Genomic DNA, 27371 nt, shown 5'->3' on the forward strand with positions numbered 1-27371 from the left:
AGGGTCTGACAGCCATGGCAACAGTTAGGGCAATGTTCAGCTTTGCTAGGACAAGAGGGTCATGGAGGAACCCGCACAAGTTCTCGAAAGACGCGCACCTTGGCAGGGTCACATTCTTACTCCTTGCTGCTTCTATGCATTTTCTGATGTTGCTCCAAAGAAGTAGTGCCCTTTCTATCACACCGACATTCTCCACCCAGCGATGCGCTACAAACTTCACTGGAAATGTGTTCTGCCCCGTTATCGCTCTAAAATCTTCCCTTCGTGCTGGGGAGTCGTCAAAGAGCATGCTCAGACTTGACAGTAGGTCATAAAAGTCCCCATTTACTCGCCACGACACCTGCCCTAAAGGCATTATGGACGGTGACTTCGCGGTGCTGAAGGCACGCATCCGCCGCACGCACCGAGTCAGAACGAAGCTACTGTACGCTGCAACAACTGCGGATGAAACCGCGGTCGCTATCTATGCGATCATCGATGGCGACTCCGCAGTTTTTTAGGCACGCGGCCGACACGCGTACCGAGTAAAAACGAAACTACTGTTTGCCGCAACCGTGGCCGCTATCGATGCGATCGTAGATGGCGACTCCACAATTATGAAAGCCCTCTTGCGGCAAACGCAAGAATAAAGCCTCTAAAGACACAAATAGGCATGAAGCGTTCCGGCGTTGCTGTCATTCATGTACAATTTCCGCTGATGAGTATGGTGATGCGGACTCCGCCACTTCGTTTCGGTTGAACGCTAGCGCCGTTCTTGCGCGGCACTCCTCGCTCGCCGAGCTCCAAAAGTTGTCCGAATTAACCTGATCTACGGCCAAGTATGTCCAAATTAACGAGAGTTTGATTGCATTGAATAATGCATATGCTGGCCGGGACCAGAGGACGAGTCCGAATTATCCGACTTTCCGAATTAACGAGGGTCGAATAAACAAGGTTTTACTGTAGCTCTCTAATTAGCTTCACCTCGCGTGCTAGAGGGAAAGTAGGACAAGGCAGACCGATGGGCGAGGAGTAAAATGAAAGATAGGGTGAGGAAAGCAGCGTAAACACTGCCAGCCGAGCCAGCACCGAAGCACGGCACGCATCTCTCGCTCCGTTTGCGGTTTGATGCAGTGAAGCCTTTTTTTTCCACGCAGTTCTGCAAAATGGAACCATACGCGCTCACACCGGCATATTGTTTCTGAAATGGAGAGTTTGTCAGACCAACGCCGATCTACCACAGAAAGGAGGTCGCAATGCCGATATCAGAGTGCATTGCTCACGAAATTCAAGGATTTTCAAGGAAGGAAAAAAATGACAGGACTTTCAAGGGCCTTGAAAACGCACTTTTCAATTTCAATGGTTTTCAAGGATTTCAAGGACCTGTACACAACCTGTCACTATGCTACGGAAGCCACTCACCGGGAGCTGTGGGCCTCCATGGTTAGGTTGGTCGCGTGGAAGCGCTGGCCGAGACTGTTGTAAAGTAGTACCTCCACCACGAGCTCCAGACCAACGGGCAAAGACAGAGGCGCATCGACGGCACCCCAAGGCTCACCACCGACTGGCCGTACCAGAGCGTACGCCACAGTGTCCACCTGCAATTCGAGGACGCCCGTGTGTACTATTCACGGCATATTCTCAATTAGTGCACATTTAGTGACGCTTTTGCCCTTGCGGCACGTGGTAGCCAATGTGACGATTCCCTGTTGCTTTGGTGACGGGCACTCGTTGACACTACAACGCTTATGCAGTATAGCAGCTATCAGTACACGGATTTGTCTAAACCATTCCTTTTCTTTGCTTCGAACGACTTTCTTGACTTTCCATTGCAAAATCTTGAGCTGAATGAGGACAGGATTTAAAACTCGCCCTGGAGAGTAGTTCAAGGTAGGCACCAAATGTGTTTGACCCACCTGGACCAGATAGATGCGCTGCTGCGACTTTCGTCGGACCGAGAGCAGGGCAGAGCCAGGGGCCAACAGGGCATGCAGCACGGGTGGTTGCCGTTCCAGTCGCACAGACATGCCACTGGGCTCCATGGGCTCTAAGGATGGCTCCCTGCAAGCCAATGGGCAGAGGCATTTCACTTGCTGTCCACACACACAACCTGCAAATCATGTTGCCAAAGGGATCACAAATTTAGCCTCCACCGCTGACTGATATAACAAGTTATCAGGCAGTGAAGTAAGTTAAGCTCAACTGCCATGTTTTTATCCAGCAGGTGCTCTATACAAACACCGTAAAGCCAGTCTCACAAAACTTCGGTCTCACCAGGTATGACTGCAATGTCCCAGGAACCACAGCAGAAAGTGAAACCTGTACTGCAATCAATTTGAACTCTTTGATTACCGTTAGAAATGTGCTCATTTGTAGTTCTTTTATGTTTTAACATTTTATTGGAAGACGTAGTAGTCGTAACTTACACTGCGATACATAAAATTATAGCCTGATCCCTGGTGTTTTCAATTTATGTATAGCAGTAATAATTGCTCATACAATTTTTCAGAATTATTATGTGAAACTTCAAAGAAGCACTTTAAGAAACAAGTGATTGGGAACAAGTGGTAACATCACTAGCACAGGCCAGGTCTTGGAATTCTTTGGCAAAACCTAGTATGGTCGGCAATTTAAAAACGTTGTGGACAGCTACCCAAACATAGCCTGTTGCTAACCTGACTATTGCAATAACAGCATGACAGCAACAATGGAAATGAAGAAGACAACAATGATGATGGAAGAGTGGTGATTATAACAGCCAACAATGGTTTATAAAGATAGTGCAACCAACACAATTACACTGTCAGCGCTACAACTCAAACATAATGAGACCGGCATTGAACCGTGGGTCAGCTTAAATAAGATATTCGCTGTTTGACAACTTTAAAATTCTGGGCTTTTACGTACTGAAATCACGGAACTGGTTATGAGCCACAACGTAGTTTGGCAGGACTTCGTATTACTTTTGCTCGCCCGGGGTTCTTTCATCATCATCAGCCTATATTTATGTCCACTGCAGGATGACGGCCTCTCCCTGCAATCTCAATTACCCCTGTCTTGCGCCAGCTGTCTTTAACGAGCGTCTTTGTCTTCAGAACAATGTGGCCAGGATTGAATTCGTGACCTTGTGCTCAACAGTACAATGCCATGTTCACTGGGCTACTGCAACGAGTCATCTGAGAACTTCTTTCAAAGAAACAAGATTGTGTACACATGACGGTACCTGCCACCGACTCCATGAAAGTTGGCCAAAGTGTCCTTGCCAGCTATTAATGTGGTACCATTTCCCTTACCCTGACACTTCGAGGGCCAGCTGTGCTCCAGGACCCAAAACCAGAGACTCAGGCTGTGCCAGGGCTGGTGCTAGAAGTTTTGCACGCGGGACCACCTGCACCAAGGGAAGGCTCATCAACTAACTGCTTGAAGACTTCGAACAAATGAGCAGGCACTGCAATCCCCTATCTCTGCATCAGTATATTGGAGTGAATAAGTAGAGATTGTAACAAGGGCACCACTAAGCTCAACACCGCCATAACATTGAACTACCAAATTTCAACAGTGGTAGAACAAGGAATATGGCTTTTGCTTACTTGGCCTACCGGCTTATTCACCTCCCCCAATAAGGTTGGGGGAGAGTGAGCTATGTGTACATAAAAACACTGCTAAGGAAAGCAGTTGCTGATCTGATGAAGACGAGTCGCATTTTGAAAACATTGTCTTCAGCGACATTCCTTGTTCTACTACTGTTAATCACTTCCAAGCCTCCATATTGAAGTGTACTGCCAGAGTAACATCGTCATAGCATCAGTGTATAGCTCTCCCAGCGGTTAATAATGTCACGGGAGCTGCGATCGACACGATGGTCAGTGCTGCGTCGCGGAGCGCTGCTACGAAAATGAGGATCGCAGGCGCATGCGCACCGAGCATACTCCTGTTCGAAGCATTATGTGTTAGGATATTTCATTAAGCTCCACACAAAGCCCGCCACATATCTGCTATCAACACAAACATAAATATAAGCACATGTGCTCGTGTACTACCAATGGTTATAATAAAAAGTTGCAAACAATAGAGGTGCTGATCAACAGCAGGAGCTATACAGAGCCAAAATTAGGCCGATATCACATGAACTGCAAGTGGTGGAAATGAAATTATGCGCATTAGTTAGTCCTAAGTTGACGAGTTTCATTCTGTGAGCACTGTATTATCCACCGTTCCCACAGCAGCTGAACGAGCACAACGCCAAAGTTTCCTCTAGTAATTGTATTGTGATAGCAATTACACAGACGCTCAAGGCACATTCACAGTGTCAGCGCCAAACCGCCGCCGTTGTTATGCTATCCTGCCGACTTTGCACGTGCGGCTCACAGGTGGAGGGTTTCCAGAGATGCGGAGTGCACCTGGCTGCAAAAACAATGAAACGAAGTGGACACACCATCAACACTACACTCAATTGCCTCTGTGGCGTAGAAAAGGCAGCGTTCTGCTTTCCACTGATGGCATGCGTGTTGGACCCATGTGCATTATAAGCACATTAGCATTCCTGCTAAGCTGCTGTATGCATGCTGGTCTGAGCAGTAGACGTCAAGCTAACATTATGCAATATTCACTGGGCAGTGACTAACGCCAAATTCCGAGGCGCCTGTTAGATGTCAGGGCACCTTCTATCTAGGCAGGAGTCGTCTTGTATGCTGCGTTGCACCAACATGTTGCACCCATATATTGTCGGAACACCATCTGAAAGAGTTCAAATGCAACGCTAAACCTCTATCACTAACAATGCTTTGGCCTTCGGGCAAAACTGACAAAATCATTCTGTGGGAAACTACGAGAAGAATACCATGACCAGATTCTAGGCTCGGATTGCTGATTCTAGGCTCAGCTTGCAGACGCACCTCGAGGGGCAATACTGCAGCAGTGCGGTTTCGCCACTGTAGGCGCAGCTCCAGATGCCCCGGAAGGAGGGCGCGTACGTGGGCCACACACAATCTATCAGGAGGTGCATCTTGTGTCAGAGGTGCCACCAGGGACACCAGGCCGTGCTCTGAAGCCACCCAGCGCATGGAGCGGGTCAGTTCGGCCGACAGGCACACCACCTTGGGACCCAGGCCACCCGAGGCCTCCACATGCACAGCCACCTGCAAGAACGACGACCTTGATTTCAGCATACTTTTCAATTACATCTTTTCAAACTTATTAGGATTGGGAAATCGGCAAGGTAATAACAATCCATGCTTCTAACAGCAGCATTTAGAGCAAGGACAAGCAGAGAAAACATAAAGCTTGCACTGACTACCAACCGAGTTTTGTTGCATAAATTACAGCAGCTTACATATGCCACAATGTCACTTCTGAAACATGAACCTGCACATACACAGTCTAACAAGAGACTACACACTGAGAATTGAAATCTCCTGGGAGCAACATCAGAAGCAAAAATTCACGCAGTGTAATCTATATCGCGGTAGGCACGCAAGGCTTGTGCTAATACAGTATAGTCGATACAAATCTGTGTCAAATATAACCTGTCTGTTATATTTTGACACTGGACCAGAAACTAGCCTTCCCTGGCTATCAGTGCAGATATCTGTATAATCATGGTTATGTGAAAATAAAGCAATTGCAAAACTCTTGGAAGAGTGCAAAAATCCATATCACCCAAAACATAAAAGAATTTGGAAATTAAGGCGGGACACGGCAAAATTTCCGACTCTTTACATTTTATTTTCTCGCAATCCCAAGTCCTTCCTCTATTGCATGGCAAAATATTTGGAAGAAATACGCATTTCCCCGCAATCCTAAGGCCTTCCTTTATCTCATGGCGAAATATTTGGAATATGCAACAGAAAATGAGAAAAGTGCACTTTTTTTAGTGCATTGTCTTTGAAATTGGGAAAAAAAAACCAGGCTTCGAGAAGTGCTATCACACCGCTCATCGCGCGAGCGCTGCTTTCTGTTGACGGCAGCGCTGCCATATTGGTATCGCCGTAAACACGATAGATCAGGGATTCAGATAGCCACAGCACTGTATTTCTTCATGCAGAAATAAAAGCAACAAACGAGCGCGAAAACGAAAAACTAACGTCGCGATTCATTATTTGGCAGTCACGTGGCATGCAGGGGATGCTCTTATTGGCTTACGCGAATTTGAATCACTGGCACACTTGTTTCGCGCACAATGTGACAGCAGTAAGGTACGCACTTCGCGTGTTTCAAGGCCGACATCTCAAGATCTGCCTGGTTATCTCGAGTTTCTTTCATTGCTGCGCTCTAGCTGCTGCCCGATCATGATAAGTACACGATTTGCGCAAGATAAAGGACTGTTTTCGTTGCAGCAGCGAAGCTACTTCGTATTGTGTGATTTGACATTGTAAAGTTAGAAAAGTATCGAATTGTCATCAGGTGACGAATATGACAGAAGGCGTGGAATGCAGAGATAAGGCTACCCATGGAAGCAAATGTCGCCGAACTTGCTGGCACGCCAAAACTGGGTCGCATGTGATTGCCGGCTACTGATAAAGTTGCAAGGTGTTTGAAAACGGCCGACAAATTGCATGATACCGCACAAAGCATAAGCTCTTTTTTTTTTCTCTTCTTTTTTGAGAGGGGTGTAGAAGAAGCACGGCGATGGAGTCAAGGAAGAATGACGCAGGTCGCCCTGGCAACAGGAATGCTACCGGTGCATCGGCATGACCCCTCTGCCAGCCTGACAACAGTCAGTGTCTGGTGCTACTGGCGCGCCGGGGCCTCTTCGCTGGCTCCGCCAGTTATCGCGCGGCGGCTCAATTGTTTGCATCATCTGCTGCTATGCAAAAAGCAGTTTGCAACATTAGAAATTTCGCACATAAACTAATAGACTAGGGCCGAGACTAGGTGAAAATTCGTATCACCCCAAAATTCATATCAATCGTGATTGTATCACCCAGATTCTACTGCACACTATAATCACACAGGCACCCATTCACATGGCCACGCACGCACACAAGGGCACACACACCTCTGTGCCCTGGATGATCTCACGCAAGGGGCAGTGCAGTCCCAGCTCCTTGATGGCCACCACATGCACCAGGGTCTCATCTCTGCCACCAGAAGCCACGGCCACGGCCTGCACGCGGCCCTGGCAAGGTGGGCCCCGTGCCTGCACCAGTCCACTTGGCGACACAGACAGGCATGGCACATCTTCGACTAGGTCAAACTTGACGGCCATGTTGATGGGACCTCCCGACCAGACCAGCTGCACATACGCACACACACAAAGCTCACGTCACCTTACACTCCCACCTTTGACACGATGCAAGAGGCAAATCCAGTGCTGTTGTCTGTGTGCTGCACCAATGTGGCTGTTCAACCAGCATTACACTAATGATAGGCCGTAAAATAAAAAGTTTGTTAATTCAGATTTCACGGGGAAGCTCACTGAATTCAAATTAAGTGGAATTCGAACTTACGAAAGTGATAAACAGAAGGCTATACTGTATTTACTCGCATAATGAATGCACTCGCGTAATGGATGCACCCCCCCACTTTTCCAATCAAGAAGTGTGTTCTTTCTTTTCCTCACATAATGAACACACCCTGAACTTGCTGCCGTGAAGTAGGAGAGACACGGTATGATTCGGTGTCTGATATGGCGTCTGGCGTGTACGATTGTACTGGACACCATATCAGAAGCCAAATTGTGCCTTGTGTTTTCTACTTTTATTGCGATAGCAATTATATGGACACTACAGGCGCATTTTTGCCGTCGGCGCCGACGATCGCGCGTTCGAGGGAGAAAAGTGGGGAGGAAACGAGCCATATTCCGTCACACACACGACGCCGGGGGGAAGGGAGAGAGGGGGGCGGCACAGCAACTGCACATTGCACGGCCCTGCACGCCTTATCTTGAAAGCAATCAGCGTTGCGTGCTAAGTCTCGGTGCGACGGTGGCTTATACCTTTGTGCATGCTTCGTTCTCGCCGCTCAGTTTGCGTTGAAGAGCACGAAGGTCACTTGCTGCTGCTGCCGCGCTTCCTCACGCCAACGTTTTGACAACGAATGTCCGCAGTCCATAGAGTGTCATGTATTTACGTTTGCCTGTGAGTGCTGGCATCATGCTTGTTAATTTACATAGTTAGCCAATGTTTGCAGGTTTATACGGTCGATAAAACTATTATCCTTACTTCGTGTAGCTGTCCACGCATTTGCTATCACAATTGATGGTTCCCCGTTCGGGCGAAACTGCAACGTTTTTAGAGGTTGCCGCGGAAAAGAAATCGCTAAAAATTTTACCCCACATAATGAATGCACCCCTCAACTTTGCGCATATTTTTCGGGAAAATAAGTGTGTTTATTATGTGAGTAAATACGGTATTTGATGATGAAAGAAGTCGGAGCACATCTCGAACCATCATTTTTTTTTATGAAAGAAATCTGATAGTTATCAGCTATTTTTCTCTGAATGCAATACAACTGCAAGCTTAACTTCATGAGCTCGAATGGGTCAGAAATCATCTTCCTTCCCCTCTTCAAAACTGAAGAACCGCTGCACATGACTTATTCCTTCCATCACCTGCGATAACAATAGGGCACTAACACAACAAAGTTGATAAACCATGACGCGGCTTATCTTGCTTGCTTGACCTCTGCGACTGGAGAGTTGCCAAACGGGCCGCATCTACCACATGTTCCACTGTCCATGTCGGTGCAACTAACCATTTGCAAAATTAAACGCAAGAACATGATGGCCATGACGTGATTCGGCTCCTTTAATCCCTTCCAGTGCAAGCAGTCCGCAAAAGCATAGCCTTTGAGATCTGAGGGAACGGCTGCTGGGTGTGCATCAATGACAATGGTGATAAACACGTCACAGCACCTGTCGCTCAGCTGGCAAAGTGACCACCAGCGCAAGCCAGGAAGCAGGATCCTGTCATGGTAGCACTCAGTTTGATTTTTCCGTTGCAATCCCGATTTGCGTGCAAATTAACAAGCTTGTGAATTAACAAGAGATGAGAACTGCAGCTTCCACACTGCTGTTGTGCAAAATAAAAACAGGATTTGCCAATTCATTCAGTAAATTAAAGTGCGTTGACATAGTAAGCATTTGTTTGTTTTCATGATACCCTCGATAATTTGACATTCGGTTAATTTTGACATTTTCTTTGGTCCCGCGACATTCAAATTAACGACATTCTACTGTAATTCGTTATATTGAAGTCCATCCTATCGAGGCTTGACTCGACATAGTTCTATGGAGCTTTGCCGGACTGCACCAGTTAGCTGGAATTGTCCAAAATTTTGAACTAATGATATGTACATTAACAAGCTTTTACTGTACATGAAGTTGCTTAAACTATGTCCTTTCTGCTTGAAATGAACCTGTTGATTCAAGCATTACCATTTATGCAGTTAAGTTTTCTTGTGGTGTCAGTATTCTAAGTGTTGTGGTCATGGTAACTTCAAATCACAGAGTTCCCTACAAGAAGTACTAGTCAACTGATATTTTGGACGCTTGATTTTTTGGAGATGCCCGTTAATTCGGAGGCCTTCGCGGCACCACTACATACCCCACAGACTAATGTATAAGGATGTGTTAAATTTCAGACGCTGAAACCCTTCACCATCCGATCTTTCAAACTTTATGCCGCGACCACAGGTACAAAACGGCATTAATCGAAGCCACCACCGTCATTTTGATGATCTCAAAGTCTTGAACCAGCGCTTTCAGACACACTGATTCGCTGGCAGCCATAGCCTCACAGCATGTATATTCTTTAGTTATACACGCCTGTGTGTACTGTGCCTTTGGCGATAGAAGGCATGCATTCATTTTTTCGAAGTGCCCGATTTTTCGAACGTCTGAAATATCGGACTGTAGAGGGAACTTTGGCACTTGTGCCCACTTGTGCCCATGGCAGCTGAAGCATGGCAGTTCCAGCCAGCACGACTCACATGATAGGCAGTACATAGATTTGACTAAACTTCGTCCTTCTGGAGTATCCGATAGAGATGGGAAATCAGTGGTCAGTATTGAGAGTCTTCAAGGCTTTATAGGCGTGAGCCCTCGGCTAAGACGAGCCAACCAAAGTATGTCACCTCAATGAGGTAAGCCACATTAACAACCACTTCAGCACCGCCAAAATTCATGGCACATTGAAAATAAGTGTATTTTAGGCCTGTGAGCTCTCCTTTCTGTTTATGTGCAGTTGGCAAGCCCACATGCAGAGTACACGACAAAGATCCCACTAGAACTGGCATGAAACAATTGTGGCATGGCTGCTGGCAGCCTTGCAGCCAGTGGCCTGGTTTTCACCTGGAATTCAGAGCCCACAGGCAGGGTCAGGTTGCGGGGCTCCAGGCGAAGTGGGGCGAACACATGGATGGTGGCTGGGGCGCTGAACAGCTGTTTAGGGAAGGCCTCGGCCATGAACTGCACGGTGCCGCTGCCCAGGGCTTTGCCATCGAATAGCAAAGCGGCGGCAGTTGCGTCCCTCCTCCAGGGGCCGTAGGAACAGAGGGCCTACGGTCTGGTCGACAAGGGCCAGCGAAGCGGACAGTGGCTTGCCCTCCGTGTCCTCCAGGTGCACCGTGACCTCCACTTCAGCGCCGACTTGCACGTGAGGGGAGGACAGCTCGAGCCTCAGTTGGGCGGGCCACACGACCGACACATGCAGTGGCAATGCGGGGGCCCGAGGCAGGCAGAGGTCCCGTAGGTGGACCTCAACACGACCTTCCCTCAAGCCGTGCAACTGCAGCTGTCTATGAGATAGTGTTAGCCCTGCCACGGGAGCACCATCTGCACCGTCCAGTGCAAAGTGGCCCGAGCCATCCAGTATGCTCACATTCACCTGCAGAGGTGAACAGAAAAGACGATGTCACCTAACTTTTTCACACATATAGCTTTGCTTCTACCAGTGAAGTGAATACTTCCAAAGCAATACTGGAAAGGTAAAAGAATAAAAAAGAAGGTTAGACCATGAAGGTTAGACCTTAGGTCCCCCATTTCTGCTCCTTGGAGTAGTATTCTAAAAACTAGAACCACTACTGCGCAGTGCCATTCTGAAACAGCTGGGATCCCTCACCTGATGGGATGGGTGCGCAAGCATTCGCACACTGCTGCTTGACAGGCGCGCAGCTTCCACTAGCTCCAGTTGCAACGAGCCGCTCACCGTCTGCACCTGCATGAGCAGCACACCAACACAGTGTTGAGCATTGGACCTATCTCCGAGCTGGTCTGACAGCAAAGTCCACGGAATTCTGATGATGCATTACTCTGTGCAAGTGATCCGATGCTTTAGCAAAGCGGTGGGTGACTATGCTCCTCTGGAGTGTGATCATGCCCACAGAACCACTAGCCTCGAAAGCTATTTAATCTAGACACATTTCAACACTACCACTGTTCTACGTGTTCAAAAATCCCTATTACCATCTTTACAAGAATCCCTAGCTTCTTAGGCATAGAAGATTCCTAGGTATAAGAATACTAAATTCATAGGGCTGGCAGAACTGATGCCTACCCAGGCAAAAGATTTGGTCTCCTACATGTCTTTTTCTCTGTGACCAAAAGGGTATTTCTCTTTCATTTACACTATGCAAAACCCAACGAATCGGTGAAGAAGCAGAGCTTTTCCACAGAACAAGACGAGATTACACACACAAGCCCTCTTGTTCTGTTCAAAAGCACCATGTCTTCATCCAAGTGCGTATCAACAAGCCCAATGCTCTCTGTAAACACCATGATAGCGCAGGTGACAGTTGCAACACACCTTGTACTGGTGCAAGGCTTCCTGCTGGAGCACCTGGACACTGAAGCCAAGCACTGTTGCAGTCACCGTAAGCAGTCCAGTCTTCCCTTGCGGCTGCAGAACCTGAAAGTCTGCCCAACCAGCCACACAAAAGGAGCGTTGTCAACATGGCTAACTAACACTGAAAATGACAAACTAAAGTTTATTTACTGTAAGCCACATTGCTCTGATCGTTAAGTATAACCTGATGAGGATGCAGCAGAAAACAGGAAAAAAAAATAGTCCTCCATGCAACTAGAGTACCATAATATGAACAGCTGTGGCAACTAACCAAACCTTCTTGTGTTCTGATAGTCAAAGCCTCTTCATAAAGAAGCAGGTTAAAATGAACTAAATGATATGGTGAAGTAATTACCATTCTCATTGAAATTCTCATAAAACCCCACACATGCACTCATACAACTTCAAGCAAGCTCTTATGAGTACATATTTCGATGCATTCAAACTGGCCAAAGCAGTAACAGCACCTTCTAGCTTTCAGTACAATCTTCAGATGCCAATTCTTACTGCGCCCACACGTTGAAGGCCACACAAATGACATTAATGTTATGTCCATGCTCTTTGCACCCCAAGTTTCCAGAGGAATTCCCCTGATGTCATGAATGCACCAACCCCGAACAACATGACGGTAACCAGCTGAGCCGTCCACATGGCTCGCCACGTCCCAGTCACTGGCCATCTTGGCCAGAGTGTGGTCTGACACTTCCCACAGCACGTCCAGAGATGATGTGTTGGCCAGTTGCCGGCCATCAGCATCCCGCACAACAAGCTCCACCTCTAGGGGACCACCGCTGCTTGGCACCTGCCACAACATGAGCACGAGAAGAAAATCCAACTGTTACCTATCGCAGCACCCTCTGCCATTCCCAATGCTGCTATTGATGCCACTGTCACCACTGCTATTGCCACTACCACAAGAACCACAACACTTGAGTCACCCAGGTGACCTACGAACCCATACGCAACAACAGTGCTTGTCCTGTGGTACCCATATTTCTTGGCATCCTTTTTTCAGTCAGGCTGTTTCAGCTTATATTGAACAGCGCTAATAGAATTTCTCTGGCATTGCATTCAGGCTTCAAGCAAAATTTTGCATGGGTAGGCCTGCTATGTAACAGCATAGATTTGACCTACCTGATATAAACCTATTTAGTTGCAGGCCGTGTTCTCGATCAATCACACTTAGTACACCTTCTGTGGATCGAGGCACGCCCCTTCATCTTTGTACGAGGGTTTGCCTATTCTCCCTTTTTCACCTGCGACGGGACAGGGCGACGGCTGAGCTGTCCATAAGCTGTTGCTCTGCTCCAGAGTAATTTTCTACTGGCCAGATGCCAAGGCAGCGCTTTGCCCTGCTGGCCATGACTGCGCAACTGGCACGACTGGGAAAGCGAACGCAGAGAGGAGGCCACTCGGGGACCGCACGGGATGCATACACATTTTTTCTCTCATCCACCAGCCCCTTCGTTTGGGTATTGCTCGGGCTTGAGCGTGTCGTTGATGCCTAGCAGCTATGGCAGGCATGTAACTTGTGTTGCCCCTTTTCCGAAAGCTATGCCAAATAGCGGTGCTTTGTGCTCGTGCGTGATCATACTACGCCAGGAGGCACTTATCGGAGGCTCAAGCTCACAGAGGTTGCCCTAGCTCTCATGAGCAGGTCTATTGGTCACCATGAGAGTATGCCGCACAGCCACGAAGACACTTTTCCCTTAGCGGCATGTCATGAGGAGTCATGCTCCCGCAGCAAAATGCTAGCGGCATCCTTTCTGTGCTTTCGTCCTTGGCATGGGAGCCTCTGCAATATTTGTCAAGGTCACTCTGATAAACATACAGAGATGTAGAGGGTCATGAAATAAAAGGCACAAAACGGCTAGCTTGTGTCCACTGCCCCCTTCACTTCGGGCAAGATGACTGTGACCAGTGCAAAAAAACAATATGTACTGCACCCACATTGACACACACACAAAAAATATATATATAAACGTGTGAGAGAAGAAAACAACATTTTTTGTGCAACATAAGTGACGGAACAGGAAAATTTCCCTCATTGATTGGTGCCCTGATGCACAGCACTGTTCTGATGACCTGTGTTCAGTCAGTTCTAGGAGGGGAGACCAGATGCTACAAGGCAAATGATGATGATGATTTATTGGCATCCCCTTTGAAACGGGGCAGTGACAAATAGTCCCCTAGCCTGCTTAAGTTAATCAGGTATGGTATACATGTTTTTCATTCTAGCAGTCTTGTGTGCATTTGCTTAATCTTTTTTCTCTTCCTCAGAACTTCTCTATCTACCTTGTTCTGGGGGTCACTGCCTCCCCTTGGTGCACACCTATGGCTTGGTATGACAGGAATGCCTATGAAGCACTTCTTGACGTAAAACAACGTTAAGTATGAGCAGCCAGATTAAACATACCAGCTGTAGGTGGCTGCCCAGAGATGTAACGAAACCTTTGCCCGCCAGTTATCACACCTCTTAGCCACACTCACCTTGTTCTCAGGGCATGACGCCGACGAACTTAGCCGAAGTTCCACAGATGCAGGTAAGGAACATGCAAACCTGCACAAGAAAGCATTTGGCTGAGCATCTTACAGTTGATGTTGCAATTCACAAAGTGAGTTAAACATGGTGATGGTTGATTGATTGGGCTCAATGCATCCAAAAAATGGATCCATTGAAATGAACCACAGCAGCAGCGTATCAAACTTGCAACCCAGTTTGTGTACCCAACAGTGTACCCAGTTTGTGCTTATCTTTGCGAAGTGTTCGTGCGTGAAATACCCGTTGAAAGTTATATACCTGTATCTCTGCGTTTATATGTGTACTGCGTTCATGGTTTCTTTTGCTTTATAACACATTTTTCAGGTTTTAGAACACACTTGTGCACTGCGTCAATATATGTTATTCTTTTTGGTTATTTTTTAAAGACGATGCTGTTTTTAAATTTTGTTGTCTCAGTTGCCCTATACCTGCATTTATGTGTTATGTGACAACTTGAAGCAGGCGAGACTGACAAGTAACATTGTTTTTAGATCACAGTGACCTTTTTATTGAATTTGCTGTTGCCAATTTCACCAGCTTCAGGAACTTGTCTGAATAAACTTGCTCCAAGCTAGTACCCCGCCGGCATACGGCAGTGCAGGTACAATTACTACCTCTTTTCACTTGCACATTCGTTTTGCAATACCATGCCACGTCATCTTTCGAAACGAAAACATTTTCACGAACAGAATTTCTTTGTAAATCTTGATGCAACATTCATAAAATCATAGAACATGGCAAATTCGTGAACCTTACGAAAAATTCGGGGAGTCGGCAGGTGTGCACTGTCACACCCCCTTTATTTGTTAAATAGCCTTGTGTGCTAACTTCATGCTATGACAGTGATGCCCTAGATTACAATTTAATTATTATTATTATTAGTTATTAAATTAAGGGGCTTAGCATCAAAAAAACTCCACAGTGGATTATGATGGATGCTGTTGTGGAGGGCTATAGATTAATTTTGACCAGCTGGGTGTTCTTTAACCTGCACCCAAAGCAGAACGTACACAAGCGTTTCTGCATCTGCCGCCATGTGTCAAATATGGGACCTTGTGCCAAGCAGCACAGTTCCTTAACCACTGAGCTACTTCGGCCGTTGTGAGATGACAATGGCTCATGGACAGCAACACTAGAAAACAGCCCTTGCCTGATGGAATTCTGGCTGGTAGCTGGGCTTGGCAAGGTGGCCGATGCATTGTTGCCCACTACGAGTTTCAGGTCCTGCATCATTAAAAATATATATATATATTCAGGGCACAAGCCATTCTCACCTTAGAAGTGATATGGAGCACAAACAAGATAGGACATGGACAAAAGCAACAAAACAACAAAAAGTCGCAGTTTCGCCCAAAAGGCTAAGCATTGATTGCGATAGCAAATTAGTGGACAGCTATATGAAGCAAGGATAGTAGTTTTATCGGCCGTATAAACTTGCAAACATAGCCATACTAACTAAATGAACAAGCATGGTGTCACACGTGCACAAGCAAACATGAACACATCTCACTCGATGAACGCGGAAACTCGCTGTCGAAATGCTGGAGTGAGGAAGCGTGGCAGAAACAGCGAGCGAATTCCTTCGTGCTGCACCTCGCATCAACACGAACTAAGCCACGAAAACACAGCGCATGGCAGACTGTGTCCCCGATGCAGATGGCTTCCAAGATACAGAAATACAGTGGCCCAGGCGGCTACGTGCGGCCGCCAGAGCTGCCTGGAATAGAACGCACCTCCCCTCCCTAGCCAACGGATTATTCAGACTCGGCAGAGATTGCCCGAAATACTCAATTACTAACACAGCTAAAACGCAAAATGGTGACCATGAAATATGGAGGAAGAGAGCTCCAACACGTGGAGTGTGGGTTATATGTGAATTTTTGCCTTTAAGTGTTGCTTCGCGGCAGCGCCAATATCGCCTTACAGTGTGGCTTCACAGCATCGTGGCGCGCGCTGCCGTAAAGCCACACTATAAGGCAAACGTCACGCTGCCGTGAAGCCACACTATACAGCGAAATTTGCACTGCCGTGAAGCCACCCCTAAAGGCAAAATTCTCGTATGTATAAGGCGGGGGGGGGGGGGGGGGGGGCTTTGAGGCTAATGATTCTGGGAAATAGCCTCGCCTTACAATCAAATAAATACGGTACTTGCTATCGCAATAAAACTAATGCCATATTCGAGTGGTCGTTTCAGAGTGCTCTGGCCGTGCTACAAAAGTGGTGAAAAACTTAAACTGTATTACGACAATAGCCGGGTATGGAAGTGATGATCCTCCTTCGTTATCATCAGAGGAACTCGTTTATGCAAACGGTAACGCTTAGTATACATTTTACATGAGCTTTGTAGCACTACCAGAACACTCTAGCACGACCACCCGAATATGCCATAACAAATAAATGTATGACAAACTGTGCACCAATATATATATATACATATATATCATAAGAAGCCAACAAAGACATCAAGGACAACATAGGGGAAATTACTTGTAATTACTAAATGAATTAAAGAAATGATAGATTAATGGAAATGAAAGTGGATGAAAAAAACAACTTGCCGAAGGTGGGAAGAAATCCCACATCTTTGCATTATGCGTACGATGCTCTTACCAACTGAGCTACCGCGGCGCCATTTTCCCATCCACTTTCTGGGCTATTTATGTTCTACTAGAACTAACCCTTGGATTGTTGTGGAAAAAACGTCACAACAAAACACACCTGAAAAGTGAACTATGATACAGGGTGTTAGCTAAAAGACATACACCCGGAGAGTTATCTAAGAAAAGCAGTTCCTAATTGAGGAGGGACACAAACTGCATGCTGATACAAGTATGCAGGTAGAAAATTCTAGAACCCCCCCCCCCCCCCCCCGCCAAGTTCCCCAACAATTCCAGATTTTTAAAAATCTTCGTTCCTAGTGGTAGACACCCTTGTCTAATGTTTGAGCAATGATTAGCTGAAAGCAAGGGCTCCCTGAATTTGTAATCTTTCTCTCCCGCCTTGTTTGCACTGCATATTGTCATTCCCCATTTCCCTTGCCACAACGCACTCACCGTTTCACCGAGTCCCTGGCACAGCACTCGAAACACGTGCAGGTCTCCTGCGTAGGAAGTGAGATGCTTGCTTGACAACCTCCCTTTTGCCCCCCGTACGACAGATAACTTCACTAAGCAGGTGACCCTCATAGCCCAAATAGGCAGATGAGCCTTCTCCTAAGGATGCCCAAAATAAGTGGAATACTCAAATCTAAGACTCTTACTCCAAGTATGGTTTGTACGAATCTAAAATGTGATTTGTATGTTATATCTTAATATATATTTTGGGAGATGGCTGAATTTATTTGAAAATATTTATTCATGGGGTCTAAACAAACAAACACTGGGGTTATAGAAACACTGTAGTGAAAGGCTGTTTTTCTTTTTTTATTTTTTATTGCACACTCAAAGCTCAAGATTTCAAAATATTTGAGAAAGAATGGCCAAAAACTGGCCATCTTCACTGATCAAAATTCTTTTTTTTTTTTTTGCGTTAAGCAGTGATCATGGTTTTTGTGCTGCTTTTGTCATCTGAGTAAAGTCACAGATTTAAATGAAGGGTGGCACTCATGGCGACCCTGCAATTTGATTATACAAAAGGACTCGTAAATGTGAGAATATAGTACATCCACGCCTGCCACCTAATGAACTTCAAAATTCGAAGAAAAGAAAACTCAGACTCATCACCAGAAGGGAGGGATAGCATGCATTTTGTTTAAAGCTTGCACCGAGCGCACACATTTTCTGGGATACATACTACGCACTTTATTAACAATTATTTACCTTTAGACGCAGCCCACAAGCAGCAGCAAATCTGGATCAGCAGAGAACTGACACATTGCTTTTAGATCAGTGACCTTTTTTAGTGATCTTGCTGCTGCTAATTTTGCCTGCCACAGAAACTTGTCTGAATAAAATTGCTGAAAGCAGGCACTCCTCCACTGTTCCTTCCCCATCAGAAGACTTCCAGGTGTATAGTCCGAGACAAACGAGCGAAATGTTTCGCCAACAGATTCGTACGTAAAACGTAATGCAAAATTCGCGAAATCCTCAAACAAGCACAAATTTATACTTTATAAAAAATTCGGGAGAGTTGGCAGGTATATACATCAAATTGAATTTTTATTTTTCCAATTACAAAATGTCAAATGCCAACAATCCCACAGCCACTTTAATACACATAACTGGTCAAGGTCATCCTGCATTGGTCAACACTCCCAGGAAGTGCTACTTAAGTTAAGCTACATTAGTAAATCACACTTCTCGTTAGTAAAATGACCACATGTACTGTGCAGTGCCAATCTACAGCATCGTGCTTGCACTTCTTTAACACAGATATCGATGCGAATTTATGCCATTATCAGAGCGCTACATTTAGAATGAATGTCGGACATGATGAAGGTATTTTAGAATTAGATGTGCCTTCATTATAGTGAGGTGGGTCTGTATAAAATACCACAGAGACGTTTGGAGTGAGAAAAAAAAAAAAAGTTTAGAGAAATCCACATACAGCCCCTATCCTTCCCACATTAGCTCAACCACCATGCCAGTACTGCATGCAGAGACATAAGCGTTACATTTCGTGCAGCAACTTTAGCATGAAACAAAATTTCACGTGTTTGCATTGAGCAATACAGTTATGGCTTGCGTAGCAGAACTTGCACACCCCTCGAGGGCCCTTCCACAATGCCATTTCTGCCTGGCTGCAGCAGCACCCACCGAAGAAAGATTACTCACTGTTTTTATGGAATGGATCCATGATGCGCATGATGGTCACTGGGTCAGCATTGCTCGGCGACACTGCGCAACATCAGAGTAGCACAATTATCAGCGATCACCCATTTGTTTGATGGAGCGCGGCTACACTGTACCCCTGACTGCAAAAGCTTTCAGAAAAGACACGTCGCTTTCAGTCCGATTACGAAATATCATTTAAAAGATAAGTTATTTCACATGCTAAGCTAGAAGCAACAGGTCGCATCGTATGTTTTTGGTATTCAGGAGAATTGCTGCAGGCGCAGGATCAACTAGAGAACTGTTTAGTCAAGGTGTGGGCCGCCATCCCGTTTGCGAATGCTATGTAGTTGTTTGACAAATGCAGAGCATTCAACGAGCAATGTACTGTACAGAGGACATGTCGTGATTTACAGACAGCAATAAAGTGGTGTCTGAGAGTGACAGCGATGGACATTAAGTGTAACTAAATTTTCACTCTGTAAAGCTAAAGTTTGCTGGTTTCAATCTTTCTTATTGCCAGAATCGAAGCGATGTTACATTTTTTTTCGCACTAAACAATCGGGTGTGCATTAGATGTTTAATTTGCTTAGGAGCTCTAATATCCCCTCTATGACTCTGTGCTGATGTATCCACCAACTGCCAGGTCAGCATACAAGCGCTATGTGCTTAGGCTGACCAGCAGATTCATGTGTATGAAAAACGGGCGAATAAAACTGTATTGTATTGTATGTTAATTTTCTACAATGAACTGCAAATTACTGCTCTTTGCACCACTTCACCATGAGAAAGGATGATAGTTGGCCACGATGGCTGTTGTGATGTCCAAATTGAATGAGTACAGTCGAACCCGGATTTATCGAATCTGAAGGGGATCACAAAAAAAGTTCGATATACCGTATTTTCGCGCGTATAACCCGCCCTTGCATATAACCCGCACCCCTAACTTTGAACTCCACGAAAAAGAAAAAAATAACCTCGCATATAACCCGCACGCTTATCCGAAAAAAATAGGACTAGGTAGTTACAACTACGCGCAGTCATCATTTTGTTTTCAAAACATTTTCAAAACGACCACCGCAACGTTGTCACTGCTGTCTGATTCACTGCTACCATCCAAGGCTTCATCGCCGCTCTCAAAGACGTAATCGTCTTCGGAACCATCTAAGCTGTTCCTTATGGCACATTTTTTGAAGCACTATGAAAGACTGCCGCCGAGACACACTCATAGTGCCTAAACAAGGCTGGCCAACTGCGCAAACTGGACGTACAAGAAACGGCACCTGACTCGTTGCAAAACCGTGCGAAAGGCGTTTAACCAGACTATGAATGTGGATCTGGCTATAACCTGTGTTGGCCTCTTATTGGCTTAACACACGCCGATGTCGATAGGCATGCGGACTCTGCACGGCAGGCCGTGCGTTGCCGTGAAGCCGACCCTCACCCCCTCCCCTTGACGAATATTCGCAGATAACCCACACCCCCACTTTTTAAGCTATTTTTTTTTTTCAATTTTTGGTGCGGGTTATATGCGAGAAATTATGGTATAGGTAATTCGATATGCAAAATAAAAACTTTATACAACTATGTTTAAGGGGGTTTTACTGCTGTTCGTTATAGACAATAATTCGTGATATGTAAGTTCGATATATCCGGGTTTGACTGTATTTGTTTCCTTGACCAAAGGACCGCGCATGCCGACAGACTGAGAAAGCATTCTAGGCTAAACCCTGCGTTCAACTGCTAGAATCCGGATGTGTGAAATAGCTCGGCATTTTCCGTCCATGTAAGGATGGCATCAATCCATGTACAGTGGTATCTCGTTGATACAATCTTCACAGGAACCGGAAAATAAAGCCTATCAGAAAATCGTATCATCCAATGTATTATCCAACTAAATCGTATTATGCAGAATCGTATCAACGAGGTTCCACTGTATTCACGTAATTCACGCATGGTAAATGCAAATGTTTTTGTCATGTGGATACACTATAGACAACAGGTTGGGTGGAAGTTCAGCTGTGGTACGACAACAGTTGCAGCCACTTACATTGCACACGGTGGCCTGAAGGCAGCAAGGGCCAGGGCCGGGGGCCCCCCTCAAAGGCCACCTCTTTGTAGGACCCGTAGGCAACTGCGACACTCTTCACCGGGTGCACAGCCTACACAAAGGACAGCAGATGTGCTTAAAAACAAAACAGGGAAGTAAAAAATTTATGACTAATTTCAATGACAGGTTCAGAGCCCTCCGAAGCACCTTGTCCACCTTTTGCTGCTCCTATCAAAACAAGACTTTAAATGGCAGATCAAAAACTGCTGCCAAGTTAAGGACACACCACAGAGCACCTGAGACTGCACTGCAAAAACCAGCTGGGCGGACAGTAACTCCAGGATACTGAGCAAGTTCGGTGAGAAAATCCAACTAGCTAAAACATGTTTTCTTTAATGTTCATATGAAATGTAGTGACCTCTTCATTATCAGTTGAGGAGTTGCCAACCACAAACGAGACTTCAGACACCAATTAAGCTGGCCCCGTATTTTCGCAGTGATGATGCCAATGCCATCCAACACATTTAAGCAGGGGTGTGCAAATACTAAAGTATCAGCAAATCAATTCGAATAAAGAACGTTCGAATAATTCGATTCGTGAATCGAATATCTACTAGCTGATTTTTTTATTATTGGATATATTCGGCGAAGAGACCCGTACAGTGCCACATGTCGCATGCATTCTCCCTCGTGCTTGAAGCCAGACAAGCGAGAGCGCCTCACTTCATTGTTTTCGGTGCTAAAGGAACTGACTCGATCACAAGCTTTGTTGCTGAAAATGCTTCTGCCCTACTGCATGCGCTGCCAGACGTAGGCCAAATACGGGGTTTGCACACAGCGCTTGAACACTACAATTCGCAGAACGATGTCGCATCAGCCGCCCCTCTGTCGGTTGAAGGTTCGTCCAAGTGAACAGGACCGATCAAAACGATAATACATCCTGAACAGAGGGATAATTCGGAAAGTGTGAAAGCATGTGCGAAGATCGGGACGATTAGCCACCAGAGGCACGCAAATCATATTGGATACGCCGAGACGAACTTCACGCCACTTTAACAGCTGTCAATCTAACCTGTAGGCGTGATCTCAGGACCGATCATTGATGAGCCAACCGTCCGGAAATATTAGCGGCAAGCATACCGCGACAGCTTGCAGGCCATTACCCCATCGACCTGCAAATTTTTGTCACAACCACACTGCCTAGGCCATTAGGCCTAATCAGCACTGCTTCGTCGGGTGTTGGCAACTAAAGTTACGGTTTGGTGCTGAATCGACACAGATCTATTCTCAGCAGCTTGAAAAGCCAACAAACAAGTCACTCGGAAAGCCAACAAACTGCCTCACAGCCGATAGAGAGTGTATAGGATGGCAACGAAATTGTTCACGGCCTCCATCTTTGTGACACATTTTAATGTGGCCGTTCATAGACCACATTGTTCTCTTTTTTGTAGCTTTGTACAACCAATCACTAGACTAACATTGGATTTACACAACGGGTGCAAAAGTGTTATACGACTAGTGCGCTGGCTACCCGACTGCATACCGAAGGACAGGAGGGGGGGGGGGGGGGGCAAATTGTTTCACGCAAATTAGCTGTGGCGCTTTTGCTTACAGAACATTTGACAGGTGCCAAATGACGCTGAACCTGACAATGAAAAGGTGCCTGCTCTTTACAGTCTGTGCCAACAGCAGTTGATCCGCACAGCACCAACAATGGCTATACACGGAGCGGTGATTGAGTGGCATGACGCACGGTTCGAGCCTGTCAAGCAGATTGGCCTTACTATAACACAACTGCTGTAAAGATGCGAAAACCCTTCCGTATCTTGGAGGAAAACTGGAAAGCAAATTTTCTATGCAATAAATGATTGCCATAAAATACAGGTTCACTATTAAACTGAGAGCCTCATTGGTATTCAGTACAACATACAGTAAATCAGTTCTGTGGAAGCCTGCAAGGTGGAGAAAAGTACACGAAAGGGAAAAATTATCCTCTGCCCCAATTGCAGCATGAAGCTACAACGGAAACCCACATGGGTTTTTCAGAAAGAAAGCCTCACAGTTAAGAAAGATTCGTCCTGGTCCGGTATTCGAACCCGGGACCAACGCCCTTCCGTGGTGGTCGTTCTACCATCTGAGCTAACCAGGAGGCTAGCAGATCGCAGAGCGAGGACGAATTAGTTGACAACTCTAGGCACTGGGACACTGAAAACTATTCAGTATCCCGGTGCCTCGGTTTCTCACAACCAAGCATGCATAAGGAAGAGGGGGGGCACGTTGCCATGTGCCTTTTCCCACGGCCGTGGCTTCACACCCCCAGCTGTAAGCACAGCTGAGCGCATACTCAGCCCACACGCCCTGTTTTAGATGTCATCTGCAGCGTGTGCAAAGGTAATCGTAGTAAGAGACATCACCCAGGGCACAGCACAAGTCGTAGCACCGTCTGCTGAATTTATTGTCTTTTCAAGCTTTTAATAACCTCTACGCACATGAGGGGATTGCCAATGGGGGTCGAATTAACCGAAGTGACATGCTTATGCGTTCAAACTAAGCAAGTCTGCCTTTCACAGCATTGCGTGCTTTTATTGCCGGGAATTTTCCGTGGGTTCGAATTAAGTGAGAAGTCTAATTAACTGAGGTCAAATTAATGGGATTCGACGGTATCTGGCTAGTTGGAATTATTGTACCCAAAGGGCACTAAATGCCATTTTTGCCAATCTGCACTACTGCACTCCCATTTCCTTTTCTGGGATGAACTCTTTAAACATGCATCCTTCATCATCAACAGTGAAACGTACCATGTCAGAACCTCAGGCTACTAATACTGACCTGCAGGGACTCGTAGCAGCCAAGCAGCAGGGTGGATTGCAATGCGCCATGGCTCAGTTGCACGCGTGTGTGCCCAGCAGCCTGGCACTGCACCCGAACACTCGTGCAGCCACGCCCTACAGGTGGACCTCCTTCCACCACATCTGCGCCACCCAACGAGCACAACAGTCAGTGTCTGGCGAGGCACCAACTTCCTACAATACTACTGACACAAAAAATCTGGTGCCACTGCCTGTTGAAGGAAAGTCATGGAGGTAAATCAGAAATTACCAAGAGAGCTTTTGAGAATTCTGCTGAGAAGTTGCAAAGAAGCACTCCAAGAAACAAATTTAAAAGATAATTTGCAATCTTTACTAAAAGTAGCAAGAGGAAAAAAATTATCTGGAATATAAAAAATATGCGCTTTGCTCCTGGCTTCCAACGTCTCCAAGATACCGTCCCATGAAAAATTGTAGATTTGTTGGCTTGAATTTGCTCCTGGCTTCCAACGTCTCCAAGATACCGTCCCATGAAAAATTGTAGATTTGTTGGCTTGAATTTTATCCATGCCGACGCCACGCTGTGTGGGTAAACCACATCCACTAGTCTTTTTTTACTGAATTATTTTGCCTGATCAGCTTTGCTCTGTAAGCAAGTTGCCCTAGTCATGCATCTTTGACTGACGCTGGAGCCTCTGCATGCTTTCTGCCGTATCTTACAATAAGGAATAATGACATTTGCACAGACTGTGTTCAAACAGTAAGATATCAGACCTGTCTAGATGCTGTCAAAATCCATGCTACTATCAGGGTAAACCAGTAAAATAAATTCGTGGCAGCGTCACCACCTATCTTCTGTTTTTGCATCTTTTATGGTTTACCAAGCTCGCTCTCAGAATACGAGTGACCTATTGGCTAACGCACAAGTGCAACTTTCTAATACATAGCTGAATATTCTTCTTTAGTGTCCTTTAAGCACACTAAGAAAACTACACAGAGCAAAGAGACACAATGCAATCAATGCGAAGAACTGGTGTCTCACTCTTAACCAAATGAATGAAATTACGGGTGTCAGCAGCAGCCTACCTGGCACAGGTTTGAGGACTCCCTTGTCCAGAACTTCCATGGCAAGTGGCACCTGGCTGCAGTTATCAAACCGCCTCAGCTGTTGGTTCTCGGCTGCATTAAAAATGGTCAAGCGGACAATGTCACACAGGCAGCAGAGTGATTGACCGACCTTAGACTACTTCACAGCCTAAAGCGGGGGTCTTAAAACACGCAGGCCAGCAAGCAACATCGAGTCTGCAGACTTAAAGGAAAGTGTCACTGCATGGTGAACAGCATAGACAAAAAGACAAGAAAGGAAAACCTTTGTACTGTCCTGTCTGCACTGTTCACCGAGCTATTTACAAGCCAGCTAGTTCAATTTTATGCTCTTGAACGTGTTGCTGGTCTTGTTTAAACTTGCAAATATGAACTAACAAGTCTAAATGTTCAAGCCTGCAAATTTAAATGTGTAAACCTGCATATCTGTAGAACAGTTGGCTGTCGCCCACATGGCCAGGCCCCTGATTGTTCATCTCCCCTTCCTCACTAATTTGTTTTGACCATCAGCAATCTCTTGCTACACTTGCGCAAACATGCCCATGTGCAGTCAGCAGGCTGTGTGTACCATGTACAAAGCCCAATGCCTGGCATGAGCTTTAGGTTGAGCACCAGCATCATAATTCCACAGATGGCCCATCTGAGTCCTCACACTCCCTTCTAACTTTTCTAAGCGTCCCACAACTCCTACTCTCCTGAGCACAAAGAAGAGGCTCACGATTGGTTACGTTTGGAAAAAAAAAATAAAATGCCAGAAAGGACGTACACAAACATATTACGCAGACTCAACTGACATCTGCGTCATACGAAGGGTTGCACGAGTCATTGCAGCATGAGACACCAAGGCGTATAGCTGATGGGGCTTGAGCAGCCTCAAGGCGTGCGTTGTCGTTTTCCTTTTGCGTAGCGTTTTAAGACAGCGGCAGGAAACAAAAACGAAATCGAGCAGGTGTGCAACGCTGGAATATGATGCTGGCAGAGCGATACAATGCTGGCAGAGCATACGATGTCACTAGAGCTCACTTCGTGCTGCCTGCAGCAGGGAACAACGGCGCATTTGAGTTATCACCTACTGCATGCAGTATGCTTCCAACGGCACTACGCCACATGCGCTGTGAAACACAGGTGAAGATGTTTACCATAAGAGAGTTGGCGGCGCTAGCTGTGAATGTGACATGCAATGACCCGCAAGGAGATTTGCTGGTATCGGACAAGGAAACTGAGTGCATACCGGCATATTCGTAAATATGACCTACTAGATATGCCCCCCCCTCATGTAAAACCCCAAATGCGGTATTTGAGGTATCAATAAATTTTAAAATATATGTACTCGTCCACAGTACTCGTCCACCACACAGGTGGACGAGTACTAAGGGGAAGCTGCCGTGACGAGTACATGATGCTCTCGATCTCATGTGCCTCACGCCTTTTCTTGTACGCATGGGTTCTAGCAGCTGGAAAAATCACATGATCGCAACTTGGTGATGTACAAAAGATAAATGCTGAACAATTGTTTTCTGTGAACGTGTTGATCTGTAAAAAAAGAGAAGCTGTAATGGGTCATGTTCTCGTGTTCTGGATCGCTAACATTGGCACCGGTAAATCGTACGAAACAGGATCGTATCAATGAGGTTCTGCCGTAAATGGATAAATAAAATTGCACTCACAGTCACGACCATACATAGCAATGGCCACCAGCAGCTCGCCAGCAGGTAGCTCCGCCTCGAGCGCAGGAGCACCGTGGGCCTCCAGCTCAACAACAGGGACGATTGATACCCGCATACTGGCAGGGGCAAAGTGGCTGTCGCGTGCCACAAGCTGCACCTGGCCAGGGCCTCCCCGAGTCATCACTGTGGCTGATGGGCCCAGAGTGGGGCCCTCGATGCTGGCCCATGCTGGTGCTTCTTGGTCCAGCTGCCATCGCACGGGAGCTCCCGTGCCTCCATAGGCGTGCGCTTCTACAGTGTACGCTGGCTGCTTCTCGGGCTCCCAGGGCAGCCAAACCTCCTCAGGTTGCACTGTCAGCCGCTCTTGGATGGACACTGACTGCTCTCCCAACGCCGTGGCTGGTACCAGCGACCCGTCCTGGGAGTCAAAATTGTAAGGTTAAACATCACAAAGCAACACACGAGCTATGAAGGGCACTGTAGTAAGAGGGCTCCGGATTAATTTTGACCACCTGGTATTTTTTAATGCGCACGCAAATAGAAACACAGAAGCATTTCTGGATTCCACCCCCATTGAAACATGGCTGCAGCTGTTGAGAATCAAACTCGCCATCTCGTGCTGAGCAAAAATTTAAGTTCTGAGGTATTACGTGCCAAAAGCACTCATTAT

General features: G+C 46.3%; 1 protein-coding gene across 1 annotated transcript in view; it reads right to left on the minus strand.

Annotated features, from left to right (window-relative positions):
- Positions 1-27371, minus strand: part of LOC119433123 (nuclear pore membrane glycoprotein 210-like) — a 78058-nt gene that overhangs the window by 23780 nt on the left and 26907 nt on the right. Inside the window, 18 exon segments of the mRNA XM_037700264.2 lie at positions 1402-1577; positions 1896-2040; positions 3273-3367; positions 4875-5117; positions 6977-7213; positions 10271-10417; positions 10419-10805; positions 11040-11135; positions 11724-11833; positions 12375-12564; positions 14253-14322; positions 15455-15528; positions 17358-17404; positions 19077-19139; positions 21124-21235; positions 23953-24095; positions 25017-25109; positions 26702-27119. Coding sequence (XP_037556192.1) covers positions 1402-1577; positions 1896-2040; positions 3273-3367; positions 4875-5117; positions 6977-7213; positions 10271-10417; positions 10419-10805; positions 11040-11135; positions 11724-11833; positions 12375-12564; positions 14253-14322; positions 15455-15528; positions 17358-17404; positions 19077-19139; positions 21124-21235; positions 23953-24095; positions 25017-25109; positions 26702-27119 — 2846 coding nt within the window.

The sequence above is a fragment of the Dermacentor silvarum genome, chromosome 11, assembly GCF_013339745.2.
Source record: "Dermacentor silvarum isolate Dsil-2018 chromosome 11, BIME_Dsil_1.4, whole genome shotgun sequence".
Taxonomy (NCBI): Eukaryota; Metazoa; Arthropoda; class Arachnida; order Ixodida; family Ixodidae; genus Dermacentor; species Dermacentor silvarum.